The sequence below is a fragment of the Megascapheus bottae genome, chromosome 24 (assembly GCF_031878675.1).
Source record: "Megascapheus bottae isolate mThoBot1 chromosome 24, mThoBot2.hap1, whole genome shotgun sequence".
Lineage (NCBI taxonomy): Eukaryota > Metazoa > Chordata > Mammalia > Rodentia > Geomyidae > Megascapheus > Megascapheus bottae.
The window spans coordinates 3,802,015-3,818,558 of record NC_143532.1 but is presented as its reverse complement, the minus strand read 5'-3'; the positions used below and the strand labels follow the sequence as shown (position 1 = coordinate 3,818,558).

Sequence of the window (16,544 nt, the reverse complement as noted above, 5' to 3'; positions counted from 1 at the left end):
CTCTCTCACACATAGATACATGCACGTCGAGAAACAGACAGACAGACGCTCTGAAAGTGTCCAAAGGCAAAGATTGTCCTCCTACAATTTCCTTTCTATCATTTGTCCGACTAGTGAGTGATGAAAAGTCTCACACATGCAAGCTGGACTTGTGGGCGAGTCCCAGTGTGTGCTGTGTGTGCAGGGAGGAGGGAGGAGGAGTGATCAAATAGGAAGTGATCTGCTGTTTATATTGCAGGGTGCACTGTTTAAATCGCCCACTGGGGATGGGTGTCTGTATGATTATCCTTTTTCCATGCTTATTCATAGGGTGTCAGGGCCGTTTTCTTTCCCTCCCCTCCCACCTCTCCATTCATACAAATTGCGCTGCCTCCAACAAGCGTTTGCCCACTTGATTCCCTAGCCCTGAGCAACAGAGAGTGTACACAAAGTGGTGGGGGCATGAACACATTTGTCTCTGAAGTGGTGTGGCTCTGTCTGGCTGGCACTGCGGTGCTGGGGAGTTTAGTCCTCTGTAAGCTGAAGTGGCTAGGACCTCTGCAAAGCCGGGTGCTCTGCCTGGCAGGCATCTGGACAGGGGCTTGCCTGCTCAGCTTCTCCTTCTTCTGGAGTTTAATCCTCTTCTCCTTGTCCTGCTTCCTGCTGCACACCTGCACACCTGACGAAGAGTTGTTACCTGTGGATGGAAAGGCAGTGCTGGTGACAGGTAAGCCCCCAGGGCTGCAGCCAGCACGCAGGGTGGGGTTTGCCATTCTTTTTGCCTCAGCAGGATCTTGTCAGAGTCGTCTTAAACAAGTTAGCACGGAGAAAATGAAAGCACCCAGCCACAGCGTTTCTCATGCCACTGCTTTCGGTGGGATGGGGTCGGGGCTGTCTTTAGGTGTTAAGAGGCCAAGTATGAGGTAAGGTGCCAATTTCTTGGGAATAAATACCTGGGAACACTTCCCCCCCCCACACACTTCTTTAGGTTTAAGTGCAGTTTGGGTCTGAGATGAATGTCTGGTAGGATTCTCCATCGTAGGTCTGCAAGCTTCTCGGTGCCTGTCTGGCTCTCTGGGTCATCTGTGTGGGAGTCTTTGCCTGCTGGCTGTCAAAAGCCTGTGTCCTGTCTGAAACGTGGTTAGATCAAGTTGTCAGCATGGGCAGAAATCTAGTTGCTCATTAGCTGAGTTGCCAATTATTTTTTTCCTCCCTTCTTTTGTGTTTCATTCTACGGAAAGTGTGAAGTCAAATTAAATTCCTTTGAGTTGTAAAACAGGTTTGTTCAGTTGTGGAGTTTTAACTTATATTGGGCTTTAGCGAGAAATACACAGAGTCGTCATAACCCAGAAAGGCCTCGTGGACGAGGAATTGGGGACTTCAGCGGAATCTCTTGCTGGCAGGTTTTCCACCTTTGGCTGCAACCTTGGGGGGAAGGAAGGAGCCTGTAGGTGTGGTGAGAAGAATATCCGAGATTGTAGCAATTCACAGAGGAAGACAATTTCTATATTTTTACCCTTTTGCGCTAATCCAATAACAAAAACTGTTTCATGACATGACAGACAAGGTAGTGCTTGCTGGAGTTCTGAAGAGCTGCAGATGAGCCCCTTTAAATAAAAAACCCCCTAAAAGCAGACAACTCAATCCAGGGCACTGATTGACATGAATGACTGGGGTCATACCTGATTCTTGCTTCTGGGGCTTGGCTGGGTCTCTTACTGTGTCCCTATAATCCTGATGCTTTTCCAGAGCATCTGGAGGGCAGAAACAATGGCTGTTGTGTGGCTAGTAGCAAACATCCAAGAGCTTCAGAATCTTTCCAGGTCTGACTTCATTTTTGTCCTTTTTTAATAGCAAGCAAGAAAAACAGAACAATAGCAGCATTTCTGGGAAAAGAAAAATTAGCCATGCTGTGATGGGCACTTACAGGACATTCTGGAGGTCCTGGAGAATCAATCTCAGGGTAAAGCACTACTATAGCTTATTCATGAACATACTTAATCTTAGGATAAACTCAGGCAAACGTTGGAACGTCTGCAGGAATCTTGCTTGTTTATCTCATCGGTGCTCCTTATCTTCTGTGCTTGAAGTTGGAAGGATGTATTTAGACTTATAAAATATACACCCAACTCAGTGAACCCACACAGTCTTTGCAACTTTTGACTGTGTCTAATATCTTAAGATAACTGACTCAATTAGGCAACTCGAGCCCCATGACTAATTCCGAAATGAAATCCTCAGCAATTAAGAACACTGAGAATTAAGACAATAAGTACACATACTTGTGGGTGACCAGAATGTTACCCCTAGGTTTGCTGTCATCTTCACCCAGGGAAAAAAGGCTGAATATTGTTTCTCCAGAAATTTCCAGACCTTTGTGAAGACATTTGAAACAAATTCCTTCAGTGAGACTAGAAATTCATTTAAAACAAGAAAGAAGCGGAGAGGAGAAACCACTTTGAATTTGGAAGTCTTCCTTTCCTGTTGGCCTGTGCTTCATTGGTACAGGTTTTGGTAGGGCCAGGGTAGGAAAGTGCATATGAAAGAGTGGGTTTGCTATGTGCTAGTAGCTTATACCTGTAATCCTGGCTACTCAGGAGGTTTAGATCTGAGGATCATGGTTCAAAGCCAGGCTGGGATGGAGAGTCTGTGTGATTCAAGTCCAATTAACCACCAACAAACCAGAAATGGAGCTGTAGCTGACATAGAGTGCTAGCCTTGGGCAGAAAAGCTTAGGGACAGTGCCCGAACTCTGAGTTAGAGTCCCAGGATCGGTGAACACTTGTACACATTGTGAAAAGTGCTAAGAGGTAAGGGAAAGGCTTGGAAACAAAAGGAAGGAAATTGTTTATAAAGGAAGTAGTTTGTGAATAATTGAAGTAGAGTATTTGGCTGTTTTTCTGCCCTTTGACTTCGATTTTCTGAAATGTCATTATATTATTTGTCATACACACAGTTAAAAGAGAGTTACAATTCAATGGATTGAGATGATCTTAGTTTCTATTTCATGATGGACCCAGGTGAAGGACAATTTATAATTATAAGTTAAAAAACAACTCAACATTTGTCCTTTTAGTCTTTTATTTCATTTTATATGGTGTTCAAAGCTCTTTTTACCACTAAGACAATATAATTATAGTATTCATGCCTAGAGTATTTGAACATGTGTTTGTCTCCAAGGTTCTTGAAACTAAAGTGGCTGTTGGATATATTTTTTTTTAAAAAAAGACTGTGAAATTAATGAAGGGCGGATTGGCATGATCACGTAAAACATTTCAAGCTTTAATCAGAAAGAAAAGCCTTGGCAGTCTGACAGGTATAGGCTTAGATCTTGAATTTACTCTGACTTGGGTGTATGTGACTTAGGTGTGGAGGTGAGGGTAGGGAGCAGGGGAGGGAAGGTCCCTGGAGGCTGAAGGAGATGAAGATTGGGGTGATAGAGATTCATTAGGAGGCTTTCCCAGCCAAATGGACAGAGAAGAGAGGCCAAGGAAGGACTTCAAGGGAAGTCCTGGGGGGGGTCACCTGGGCACATGAGGGGACCCTGATAGGGAGGTGACATCACATCTGTCAATCATTAGTTGAGGGCAACCCCAACCCCTTTCTATGCCCCTTGGTGGTGGGAGGGAGGAGAGAAAGCTCAGACTCCATAAACACTTTCTGACTCCCTCTGGGCTCACTGGTGGTGGCTCCAGTAATCTAGGACACAGATTAGTGGATGGATCTCTGTGGATCAGTGCACATAAAATGGTCAAGGGATCCCAGGAACCACCTCTGCATACTTAAAGCTAGTTGTTGGTACTTGGTTTTCTCCTCTGTAAACTGGAGATGACATGGGCAAAGAACATTCACTTGTTCATTGAATAAATATATAGAGGGGGTCGCTTATCTTCTGGACATAGTGGGAACAAGTGCTACTAGTTCTTTCTTTGGACCCATGTTCACTGGGGCTCAGCCCCCTTTATCTGAGATTCTGTAGGCTCCATCCTTCTCAGCCCCTCTCTGGACTTGTTGGGGGAGGTGCTGGCAACTGTGGTTTTCGATCCCTGAGCCTCTCATGCTCCCCCCACCAGGCTTACTCAGCCACTGATTTATTTACCTTGAAGCTGGAAGCTCCAAAGTCCAGCAGGCAGAATGTAGTCACACTTAACCCAGGTGCGCGGGGAATGGGGCACCTGGGGTAGGGAAGACTCAAACTGCTCTCAGCCACAGTGGGGGTGCTAGGAGAAGGCCTAACAAAACAAGGGTCTCCTTAGGGGGGACAATTAGTTTTCTAGGGGGAAAAGGGAAGGCATTCCAGGCTTATTAAGCATCTACCATGCAGCACCTAGCTTTTGCATCAGGTAATTTTTTTTCACTTTATTTTTTAATTTTTATTGTAATTAATAGAAGGGTTACGTTATATTCACCAGATAGAAGGTGCATTACTTCACAAGCATTGCTACCTCTTCTCATTTTTTTGTCCCCAGTTCCCTCCCCACCCCGTCCCCTCATCTTGTTTTCCCTCTTCCCTATCCTATTTCAAATAAACATATATACAATATATCAGATAACAAGATAAGATTCTATAACAATATGAGATAACCAAGGGACAGCAAAGGAGATGAGAAATAACATAGTACATTGAGAACAACAGCTACACAGTATATGGCTCTTGTTTCTTTATCTTGGGGGTCCTTTCATTTAGCATCATCCTATATGGCCTTATGTATCTAGGTTTTGCCCTATTGTAAATCTCTGCTAGGAGAGCCCAAGGTTTCTACTGATTATGACAAATGAGGGAAACCATTGAGCCTATGTACCTTTGAGTCTGGCTTACTTCACTTAATATGATTTTTCTAAGTCTTTCCATTTCCTTACAAATGGGGCGATGTCGTTCTTTCTGCTGGCAGCATAGAATTCCATGCACCAGGTAATTTTTTAATGAAAAATTTCACAATGGGATACAACAGGGAATAGATTCAGAAATGGGAAGGTTTTCTAGCAGAGGTCTTTTATTTGTGCTCTCAATGAGGAGTGAGAGGAGGACAGTGACTCCTGAGGATCACTTCATACTCTTTTCAAGTCTCGAAAGTTGTGGTGTTGTTGGCATCCTCTTGAGATTTGAGCTTCTCTGAAGTTGACATTGACCACATCCAGGGTCTCCCACTGAGTAACACCCACCCCTTTACATGCATTTCACATGTTTCCCACAGCCTCGATAGCTTCCCCTTTGGGAAACAGTGTGTTCAAAGCCTGTAACCTTGTTGGTGGCAGAGGTGAGATGAACCTGCCACCAGAAGCCATCCTGTAACCATCGTCACCATCAGATCAGCCATGTTGTAGTTGTAGTCACTACTAGACCGCAAAAGGCTTCCAAGACAAAATGCCTCCACTTGATTGGCAAGGATGTACTGGCCCTCTGTTAGGTAGACATGGTTCTGCTTGGTGAAGCCTTTGGCAAGTGGCTAGATACAGGGGATGCACATCAGGAGCAATAAAATGAGAGTGCCCTGGCCAGGAATAGGGACGCGTGGAAAGGTTGATTTGAGAGATGTCAAATGCTAAGCCTGCCTTCAGAGTTGTTTTAGAAAGCAAGAAGGGTGATTCAGGTAGTCTGTCATTTGTAGTTGGAAATATAGGAATATCAGCTATTGAACAGAGTCCTTGCTACTGCAAGGGGATGGTGTGGCCCTCTGTGTGCCTATAACCCAGTCTATCAGACTTTTTTTTAAAACTTTTTTTGATTGTTTGATGGTGCTGGGCCAAGCCTTGAACATGCTAGGCAAGTGTTTTACTGTGAAGCCACGCCTTTCAGTTTTATCAGATTTTCTTTTAAATGGACACACATTCCTTCTTTAAAATCAGGAAGGTTACTATTTACTCTCCACAAGAAAGTGTAAAAGGGTATTGTTAAACCTAGGCAATTCTGAAAACTGTGAATGGTGACTTGATTAGAAATTCTAAGTGCACAGTTTGATTGGAATGGAAACTTCCCTAGCTATGTTCTGAGCAGCCTGAGGGCAGGGGCTAGGTGACTCCTGTGAGCTGGTCATTCTTCTTAGGTTGAAGTATGTTTGACCCAATACAATGAGAATAGTGAATGAATTATGGATATATGAACTATGTTGGTGAAATGTATCCAATTACCAGAAATAAAAAGAAAGGACAATAGATTGTCCAGCTTGCCCATTTACTCAGCCCTTGTCTCTGATGTCCTTTTGTGAGGGTCACCTGCAGCTCCAGGACTTACCTGCCAAATCTGAGCTTCCTTATATCTGGGCAGAGATTGTTCCATGGCTCTATGTTGAATCTGTCTTTGGCCCTTTTCCCTTTAAGCCCTGGCAGCATCCAAGAATGCCCCATGTAACGGTCCTGGCCTCTTGACTTTTTCTTCCTGCTGTCTTCTAATGCTGATCCTTTATTCTGAGTTTTCATTGAAGTTTCTCTGCTAGAGGAACTCTGGGGAGGCATTGCATCATGGAATCTTTGCTGTAGGTAAAATGCTCAGTGGTTTTCTTTCTTCCCGAGCCCCTTCTTTCCCTGTGACACACACAGGGTGTGTGGAGGCACAGTTGGAGGACTGGCTGGGAACAAGGCATACTGCTGATGGTTTAATTTTTTTACAGTGCTAGGAATAAAATAACATCTCTACCTTGTTACTCAGAACCTAGTATAGTGTTGTGAACTTGAGGTAAGGTAGCTCTTATCTGGGAGGGTTAAGAAAAAAAAAAGAACTCTAGTTGACAGCGTGGAAAGAGGACGGGAGTCTATCCATTCATGATTCACCAAGGTTTGTTGAGCACTCTGTGCCAGGTATTGGAAATACAGAGACAGAGAGGATGTGCCAGTTCTGTCGAACAGACCTAGACTGCAGTGTGGGAGATAGATGAGAAACAAAGGTACGATGAGGCAATGGAGATGTGAGAGGGGAGAAGTGGGAGGAAGTGAGGGGGGGAGGCCCAAGGCGGAGACTGGGCCCAGGACATGAGTTGGAAAAACAAACCACCACTCGGAAGAACTACTTGATGGAAGATTCACATGAACTTTTGGTCATCTGAGTATGAGGGAAAGCTATCACATGCATATGTCTGCCTTTTCCTCTGACCTGACCCAGTGATGTGGCAACAGACAACACATTCTGCCCAATTGCTGGTTCGCTGAGGAGCCTACCACACCTAAGACCTCTTAGCAGAACTCTCGCTGGTGCCCCCTGTAATCCCCCACTTTGACTGTCTAGCTTGTTACATGGACTGTAGATCCACGAGATGGGGTGGGATATCCCTGGTAGAAAGCCTTGGTACCCACACAGGCTCCCCAAGTGACTATTTCAAGAGTAGAATCATGTCTGGTCCATGTTTATAATCCCAGCTACTTAGGAGACGAAGACGGGAGGATTGAAAGTTAGAGTCCAGCCTGAGTCAATGTAGTTTCTCAAAATAATGATGATGATATAATAATAATAGTAATAATAATAGAAGCTGGAGGCATAACACAAGTAGTAAACATGTTCAGGGTCTGGAGTTGAATGAATAAAGAAGAAAGGAGAGAGAACTATGGAGCATAAATCCTAGGATCTGAAAATGATGATTATTACTAAAAGAAACCATAGATCTTAAGAGATTGAGAAGAAGGAACTGACATTGACAGAAAGGTATTTTTGCTTGAGACTTGTTGAACCCAACAGGCCAGCTCTAGGATCCAGATGGAAATGCCCAGGTAAAATGAAGAAGGGCTAACATTCAAGAAAGAGCTTAAAACTGGAGGTAAAAAATAGGCAGTTTTCCACATGGACAGGACTGATAAGGTTGAGAAGGCATCCAAGAGGAGAGAGTAGGCAGAGGTCAGGATGAAGAGCTGGGCTGTGGGCTGTGTCTACAGGGCAGGAGGTGGAAGGCGGTACAGGGTTTCCCAGAAGAGAGTTATAAACAACAGCTGGCTTCCAGAAGAGACTGAGTGGAATGAGAGGAGACATCTGGATTCCATTCTGTGGGGTGCTGATTAGAGAGAAGTGCTTTAGGAAAAGGATGGAACTCCAAGGCAAAGTCAGTCAGTGAAGTTAGTGGCACACTCTGAAGTTTCAAGAACACTCCAGGGAAAGGCAGTTAGCTCTAGGCAACAGTAAAGTCAAAAGTAGACATTTTTGGAGGGGAGAAATTTGGGGCGTGGTTTTGACATTAAAATAGTTATTGACTGTGAGAAAATGATTGTGCTAATTAATGAAGTAGAAGCAAAATTAGAAGCCATGAGTGTCTCAGTGCTTGGTCTACTCAGTTCATGGGACAGAGTTGTTGGGTGGAGATGGGAAAGAAAAACTGGGAGAGAGTGAAAGAAAGGGAGACATGGATCAGAGAATTGCACTATAAACTATAAAATATTTTATATAAAATATAAAAGAAGAAAGGTCATTTGCTTATCAGTGGCTTGAACAGGCAATTGCACATTGAGCTCCTTGTCTTGAAGTCCCTGCCAAGGGCCTGTTTATGTCCCTTTAATCATTCCCTATGAATAAGGGTTGGTTCAATGTCATCTTTGCCCCTGACCTTAGCTCTGCACTTAGGGGTAATTAAGTTCTCCTAAGAGAATGTCCGGAGGTAATTTAAGCTGTCATGATTGGGGGAGGGTACACCTACTGATAGGGTTAGGTTATTGCCTGAATCTCTGACAATGTCCATAGCAGTCCCTACTGCAGGAATTACTTCACCTTAATGTTTGGTAGCTCAGAGTTGGGATAGCTGGAATTATGAAGTCCCTAGAGCAGAGACTGTTATGGTCAAATGGATTGTGGTATCACCTAGTGCCAGGCACAAAGTAGCTTCCCGGATGGGTGCCCAATATGAATGGAAAGGAAATGGAGACCCATCTCCACCTGCAAGATCAGGCCAGGCTCGAGTCTGTCCCAGCATGGGTGAAAGAGAGGAACAACCTTCAGGCTTCGCCATGAGACTACTATTGTTATGAACAGGAGAGTCTCTGACACAAAGATCTGGAACTTCCTATAACACAAGAACACCCGAAGACTAGGAGCCATTCATGTTTTGACAGAGAATTCAGCCAACCAGTGAAGCAATGGAGATAGAATTTCCCACAGACACAGAATAGAGACAGCTCATTGGGTAAAGCAGGAACGTGAAGCTTGCTGTGGACACCAGCCGTCCAGAGGCGTTCTCCAACTTGAGGCAGGTCTTCAAGTCTCATTCGACCTACCCTCCCATGCCCAGGCTCCCCCTGCCAGACCTCAGGCTTATCTGACTGATGGAAGGCGAGTGCCTGGCCTTGCTGGATCTTTGAAAAGCCCTCATCCAGGGTACACTGAGAATAAACCAAGGCTCCAAACTTTGTATGAGCAATTATTTTCTCCAATGCTCTACGTATGCACTCTCCATGATGTCCTAGTCTTTCTTACAGGTTGACGTAGGAGGCTGAGCTCTTCATGTGAGGCCCTTTCTTCTCTGGGTCTTCCAGCTTGGTGCGCTATTTGTTTCTTTATAGGGACCAGACTCTCAAGAATTGCCTGTGATCTCGGTTTCTTATTTATCTGTTACTTTCAGAACACATCTGAATCATCTGAATATGTCTTCAGCGTTCTAGAAGTAGAAGCCTCTCATCTAGCCAAATTTGCCTTTGTTTCTTCCCAGGCTACCCTTCCCCCACCGCCTACCCTCACCCCCCACCCCAGCCTTTGGGATTCCACTTTTAGCTATTTAACCCATCCTCAATAGAGAAGCCAGGGCATCTATGACCCTTCGAGTGTCTAAGGCCCGTCAAAGCATTTTACTGTAGAGAGTAGAAATCCAGTCTGCACTGTTCCTTTCACCTGGACAAACCCCCCTCCCCCACTGCACCTCTCTCCAGGGCTGACCTTTCACCTTCATGTTTTCATCTAAATCAGACTTTCTCAATCTTGGCACTGTTGCCATTTGGACTGGGAGATTCCCCACTATTGAAGGTATTCTGGGCCTTGTAGGGTGTTGAACAGTTGCCTTCACCTCTATTCAAGAATGCCAAGAGGATGTCACTCTCTAGTTAGGATTTCCTGACCAGAAAGGCCTCCAAACAACGCCAAAAGTCCCCACGTCACTCTTGGGTGAGAACTATTCCCTTAAATAGTACTTTCTTCACATGTTAAGTCTCCAGAGAGTGCTCTCAACCCCCAGATCCCATTGGTTACATTCATAGAATTTCCCTCTCTTGAAATGACCTATGTCATTACCTGGTAAATGTCAGCTTTTATCTACCCTCACCTACCTTTGACTTCACTACCTTTGGCTATTACACTCAATTCTGACATATAATAGCACAATGCTATAGAGCAGTAGTTCCGCGTCATTGTACTGGCCCACAATGAAACTCAGCACCAGGTGGCATGCAACAATTAGAGAAGTGCGTGCACGAATGCAAGCAAACAGGGACGTGACCCTACAGGTGACTTCTGCAGGGGAGAGTGGTGACCTAGCACAGCAGATGGAAATGAACTTGAGAGGCACAGTTCCAGAGTCACAGTTCTGCCACCAGTGCACTGTGTGGCCTGGGAGAGCAGAGTGGACATCTTAGAGATTTTAGTTAACTTGTATGCCAAATGGGAATACTACCCCTGAGAGTTCAACCTGCTGTGAGGTCTCCTTCTCTGCTGGTTCTCGGACCCCAGGTGATTTGGCTGCCCTTCCAGTGGACCCTGGGCTCCTGGCATTGCCAAGGATAGGCTCATACTGTACTCTTAAGTGGAAAGCGCCAAGCACATCATTAAAAAATGATCTTTCTGTAGTATGACCGGGGGTCAAGTTGAGCTATATTCAATAATATCACAAAAGCATGAAGTCTGATAAAGCAATTCTCAGAGAGACGTTTTCCCTAGGGAAAGAAGCCATGACATGTCCTTCCATGGAAGATTATGGGGCCAGAAAGACTATGTTTCCCCTTTGTTCTTTATGTGGGCGCTCTGGCTTCTTACAGAAATCTGAGAAGGAAGGCCAGGATCCTTTTTCCTCTTTGACCACATTCTCCACCCTACTCTGTCCTAGAGGCTGACCTCTGCCAGTGGGGAACATGAGCTGGGGACCATAGAAATGGAGGAACAATGAAAACTTTTGTTGGAAAGTTTCTCTGGGTTGATGCATGGTATTGACCCTTGAGTCAGCTGATGGAATCTCGGTAACTGATGGAGGCAGATTGAATATGTTATAAAAGCTCATAAGAGTCAGCCATAGGTCTGTGATCGCATCTGGGCCCGCAGGTCTTGGAAGTGGAAAAATAACTTCTGTCTCGACTGAGATTGGGCCAGAGATCTAGGAGGTTAAACAGTCTTCTTTTCTTCTTCTTCTTATTTTCCTTTTTTGTTGGTCATGAGGTATAAACCCTGGGCCTGGGTGTTCTCTGATCTCTTTCACATGAGGCTAGCACTTTGCCACTTTGAGCCACAGCACCATTTCTGATTTTCTGGTGGAGCCTCATGGACTTTTCCTGTCTGGGCTGGCTTTGAACTACGATCCTCAGATCTCAGTCTCCTGAGTTGGTAGGATGACAGGCATGAGCCTCTGGCACCTGACCCAAGTCTCCATCCTGAAAGAATGTCTAGGTAGAGATACCATAAAAAGGCCTCATTGGAGTTTGGAGAGATTGGAAGAAATCTTTTTTTCCAGTTTCTGACCAACCAGGAGTGTGGGATATTGGAAGTTATTTCCATCTTACAGGTAGGCATCAAAGCATTACTTGGCGGACTTATTGCATAAGAGAAAAGAAGGCAGAAGGACCAAAAGGCCCAACTAAAAGTTTTTGGAGAAAGCTGCACTTGTCTGGAAGTGTTCCTATCTCCCATCTTTATAATATAAGCATACCCTGAATCTCCCTCCCCAACTGCCATTTTGACCTTTCAAACATATGTTCCATCACCTCTTACTAAGACAAAAGGTGTCTGCTGTCTTTTATTTTCTTGACTGATAACCTTAAACATGCTTAAGAATGTGCCTGACCCTATATATTTATATGGGTACTTTCCTATATGCATAGGTTTCCCCAACAAAATCCCTACAATTCCTCTGGTTAAATAAGCTGCTGCTTTGGAAATCACTCCTGCACTCACCTTACCTACTATAGATAATAACTGTATCATTCCCACCCTTAAGGAAACTGAGAGGAGCATGATGTCACAGAATTCAGTCCCTTTTGTGCCTTCAAGATGCCTATGCTCCTCACCTGCACCTCACAGTGCAGTCTTTCTGGTGTCTTCCTTTTCTTGGCCCTATAGAGCTTGGAAAACAGATCCTGACAAACTTGCCTGTATGACTTAACCCTTCCCACGTCCACTGACCTCTCCCCCATTCATTATGAAATTTTCTTTGAACACCCCAATTGTGTGTGTTGTGTGTGTGTGTGTATGTGTGTGTCCTGGAACTTGAACTCAGGGCCTATGTGCTGTCCCTGAGCCTTTGTGTTCAAGGTTGGTGTTCTACCTCTTAAGCTACAGATCTACTTCTAGCATTTTGCTGCTTAATTGTAGATGGAAGTTCACAGATTTTCTTGCCCTGAGTTTGCTTTCAATTGCAATTTTCCCATCACACTTTCCTGAATAGCTAGGATTGTAGGCATTCGCCACCAACACTAGGTTTCTTCTTTTCTTTTTCAACAGGCTCTCTCCATGACACAGCGGCAGAAACACAAGTCTACAAACACTTGGAGGAAATTGTTATTATACTGCTATTTCCTGATTACTTAAGTATTTTGCTCATGTCTGGCTTACTGGGCCATGGTCAGGACTTCTGGGTCTCAGCATTCCATTAGTACTGAGACTAATCATAACTCATTCATTAAAAATGCTTTCTAAGGGCCAGGAGTTTGGCCTAGTGGTAGGGTGCTTGCCAAGCTTGCACAAAGACCTGGGTTTGATTCCTCGGTACCATATACATAGAAAAAGCCAGAAGTGGTACCGTGGCTCAAGTGGTAGAACCCAAACCTTGAGAAAGCCCAAGGACAGTGCTCAGGCCTTGAGTTGAAGCTCCAAGACTGGCAAAATAAATGCTTTCTAAGAGCTGGGCACCAATGGCTTGTGCCTGTAATCCTAGCTGCTCAGGAGGTTGAGATCTGAGGATTGTGGTTTGAAGTCAATCTGGACAGAAAAGTCTTGGTGAGATCCTTATCTCAAATTAACTACTCAAAGACCAGAAGTGGAGCTGTGGTTCAAAGTGGTAGAGTGCTTGCCTTGAGCAAAAGCGCTTAGGGATAGTGCCTAGGCCCCGAGCTCAAGACTTACAACAGACCAAAAAAAAATGCTTTCTAAGGAATTCTTTTTCTGGGTGCACAAGTGTTGGCTTTGTATGAGATGTAGAAGTGGACAAGCATGTCTGGGGATTCAGGATAAGAGTGACCTGAAATGCAAAGAAAATACACCCAACTCTATATTATTTGAGGCAGAAAAAGTCTGGAGGAAGCTCATGTACCAAATAGACTAAGGCAGTCTAGAAAAAGAAGGGGAAATAAATGAAGTATTTTCTTTCAACAAAGAGCAGAGATTGAAAATAAAGACAAGAAATACCAACATAACCGATGATAAACTTAGCTTGATTGGGGACATCCATAGGGCAAGGCCTGACTCTGAGCTCCCACTAGATGGTAAACCTTTTGAGGTCAGGAACTTGGTCCATCTTCATCATTATTTTACTCTCCGCCTGGAGCCTCAGTGTGGGGCAGAGAGAAGCTGAATGACTTCATGCTGAATGACTTCATGAGTGAGACAATTTGGCTATGGCTGGGGTCTAAAGGTGTTGTAAATAAAACAATGACACCAAGCACAGAGGAAGTTCAACTTAGTGTGCAGTAGCTCATGGGAAGAAAGCTTTGTCTCAGGTTGTGGCTGGGAACCAACACAACACACTAGGTGTGCGTGTGTGTGTGTGTGTGTGTGTGTTTAACATCCCCACGGATAAGCCTGGATGGGAGAAACTAGCTTTGAGGGATACAAATAGAGAATGGATTTCAGGAAAAGGAGTAAGAATTGGCTTAGGGATTTTTTTGGGGGGGTCTTGTTTGTTCATCTGTTTATCTTTGGTGATGGGGTATTGGGGGCAGTAGGCACACAGAAATGAAGGGACAAAGGCTGAACAAATATAGCAGTGGTACTCACTAGAAACTGAGACACTTCTCAGCAGACTCTTAAGAAGCACCTTTTGAGGTTAACTTCAGAATAAAGTTAGCCTCGAAGCTTAAAAAGAGGAGTAAAGATTAGCAAAGTGTACAATAAGTTCTTAAATGCTTCATCTAGACTATTATTCTTTCTGAGCATTATCTCCACTGGTGGAGATTCTTTTTCTGGGAATGGACCATGAAACAGATTCGTTCAGACCTGTGGTTCAGGCCACTGACTCATTTCTCTTGCCTGTGGTAGGGACTGACCCTTAGCTCTATATTTACTCAACAAAGTACAGGGGTGCTCCAGCAGATAGCAGGCATTGTGCTGTGGGCTAATGGTTCCGGGGGCTAAAGCAAGATTCTTTGTGTGTGTGTGGAGGGGTTGTGGGGCTTGAACTCGGCCTGGGCGCCATCCCTGAACTCTTCAGCTCAATGTTACTGTCCTACCCTTGAGCCAAGCCCCATTTCCCATTTTCTAGAGGTTAATTGGAGATAAGAGTCTCAGGTCCTTTTGTGCCTGGGCTGGCTTTGAACCTTGATCCTCAGATCTCAGCCTCCTGAGTAGCTAGGGTTACAGGCGTGAGCCACCCTGCCTGGCCTAAAGTAAGATTCTTGCCCTCATTAAGCTTGCATTCTGTTGGGAGAGGCAGAAAGGAATTGACCAACAGTAGAAGAAACATATCTTAGATAAGGTGTTGAGTACAGTGTCTCAAACATCCTAAGTGCTCAGGAAATAGTGGCCTTTGGTTTAATATTATTATTCAGGTTATGATTTGCTGCTCAGCTGATCCCTTTAAAATCTTCATTTAAAACTTCCTGATGAATATTATAACTGGAGAATAAAGCCCACATCAGTCTCCAAGTCTTTTCAACCTTTGCATTGCTTACTGCTGGAGCCAGGGCTTCCTTCTGGGCTGGGGCTGTACTGTATCTGTAGGATGTTTCACACCGTCCTGGCCTTTCTTTATGGATTCTACGAGTACACCCCAATTTTGGCAGCCAAATCTGGCATTATCAGATTCCTGTTTGAAGGACAAAATGAGCCCAACAGTGAACCTCAGTCTTGAAAGCCCCCCACAAAAGCCAATTGAGTTACCTCTATTTAATCTCTTCTTTATTTATTCTTCTCTGTCTGAAACACCCTCCTCAGCTCTCTTTGATAATTATGTTCCTGCTTATGACTTCTGGCACTGATCTAGTGTTGACAGTGTTTTATTACCTGCATGATTTTTTTTTTCATGACTAGAAGCTACTCGGGTTTTCATATTCTTCCTTCTTGCAAGGGACTGCTTTGTTTCTCCCAGCATATCATTCCACTGTCCAGCCACACATCTACAGGATGAATGCATTTCATTCAAGAGACGTGGTCTGAAGAAAAAAGCCCACCCAAATTTGCATTATTCACGACCTGCCTAGTTAAAGACTTGCCCCAGCAAATCATGGGGTATGCTTCTGTTTAACTGGTAAATAATTTAACTTGTTCAATTATTCAAAAGTCTCCATGTGGCAGTAGCATAAATACACTTTGAAATTACATCATTCTTAACTCTTAAAAATTTATGGTAGTTTTCTTTTCCCACTTCACTTATCAGTCAGGACTGCATCTGTATTTTTATAATTGAGTGAGATTTCAAACTCACTGCAGCCTTGCACAAATGGGATACTAGCACTCAGTGCTTGCTCTATATGGGTGAGTTTCTAGGCAGGTAGAGGCAGAGTGATCTCAAAGGGCATTGCTTAAAGCATCTCAGCATTTCCCCACCCTCTGTTCGGTGTTTAGTTTCACAAGCGTGTGTTGGGATGTATCTATGTCTGTATCATTTATCTTTATCCCTATCACCTCTATCTATATAATCTCTATCTATATTGGCCTCATGTGAAACATCCATCTTGGTATTGGAGTTTGAACTCACAGCCTTGAACCTGCTTGGCTGGTGCTTTACCATTTGAGCCATACTTCCAGTCTGGGTTTGTTTTGCTGGTTCATGAGATGTAGTCTCATGAACTTTTCTGCCTGGGCTGGACTTGAATTACAATCTCCCTGCTCCCAGCCACTCAAGTAGCTAGCATTGCAGTTGTGAACTACTGGTATCCAGTTGTATGTTAATTTTTTGAGAACTCTGGACCCTCTAGATACCCTTCCCTATTCCAAAGGCACTCAAATTCTTGCACACTCCAAAATGCCAGGTACGCATGATACCTGGGCCTTATGCTCTGAAGGAGTTGAGTATTGCACAACCCCACCCCACCCATATCTGTCTGTCTATCTATCTATCTATCTATCTATCTATCTATCTATCTATCTATCTATCTATCACCTATCTCTATATCTAGTAATGGGGCTAGAATTCAAGCCATGGATTCCGTCACTTCCTTTTTCACTCAAATCTGACATTTGAGCCACACTTTCTGCTTGTTTGGTGGTTAATGTCTCATAGACATTCCTGCCTGACCTGGCTTCAAAC

At 44.2% G+C, this 16,544-nt stretch overlaps 1 protein-coding gene across 1 annotated transcript in view; it reads left to right on the top strand.

The window, feature by feature from the left end:
* The first annotated feature begins 358 nt into the window (after positions 1 to 358).
* Positions 359 to 16,544, top strand: part of Hsd17b2 (hydroxysteroid 17-beta dehydrogenase 2) — a 32,167-nt gene continuing 15,981 nt past the window's right edge. The window contains exon 1 of the mRNA XM_090357001.1: positions 359 to 706. Within this exon, the coding sequence (XP_090213127.1) occupies positions 442 to 706 (265 nt within the window). The 5' untranslated portion in view covers positions 359 to 441. The remainder of the gene's footprint in view (positions 707 to 16,544) is intronic.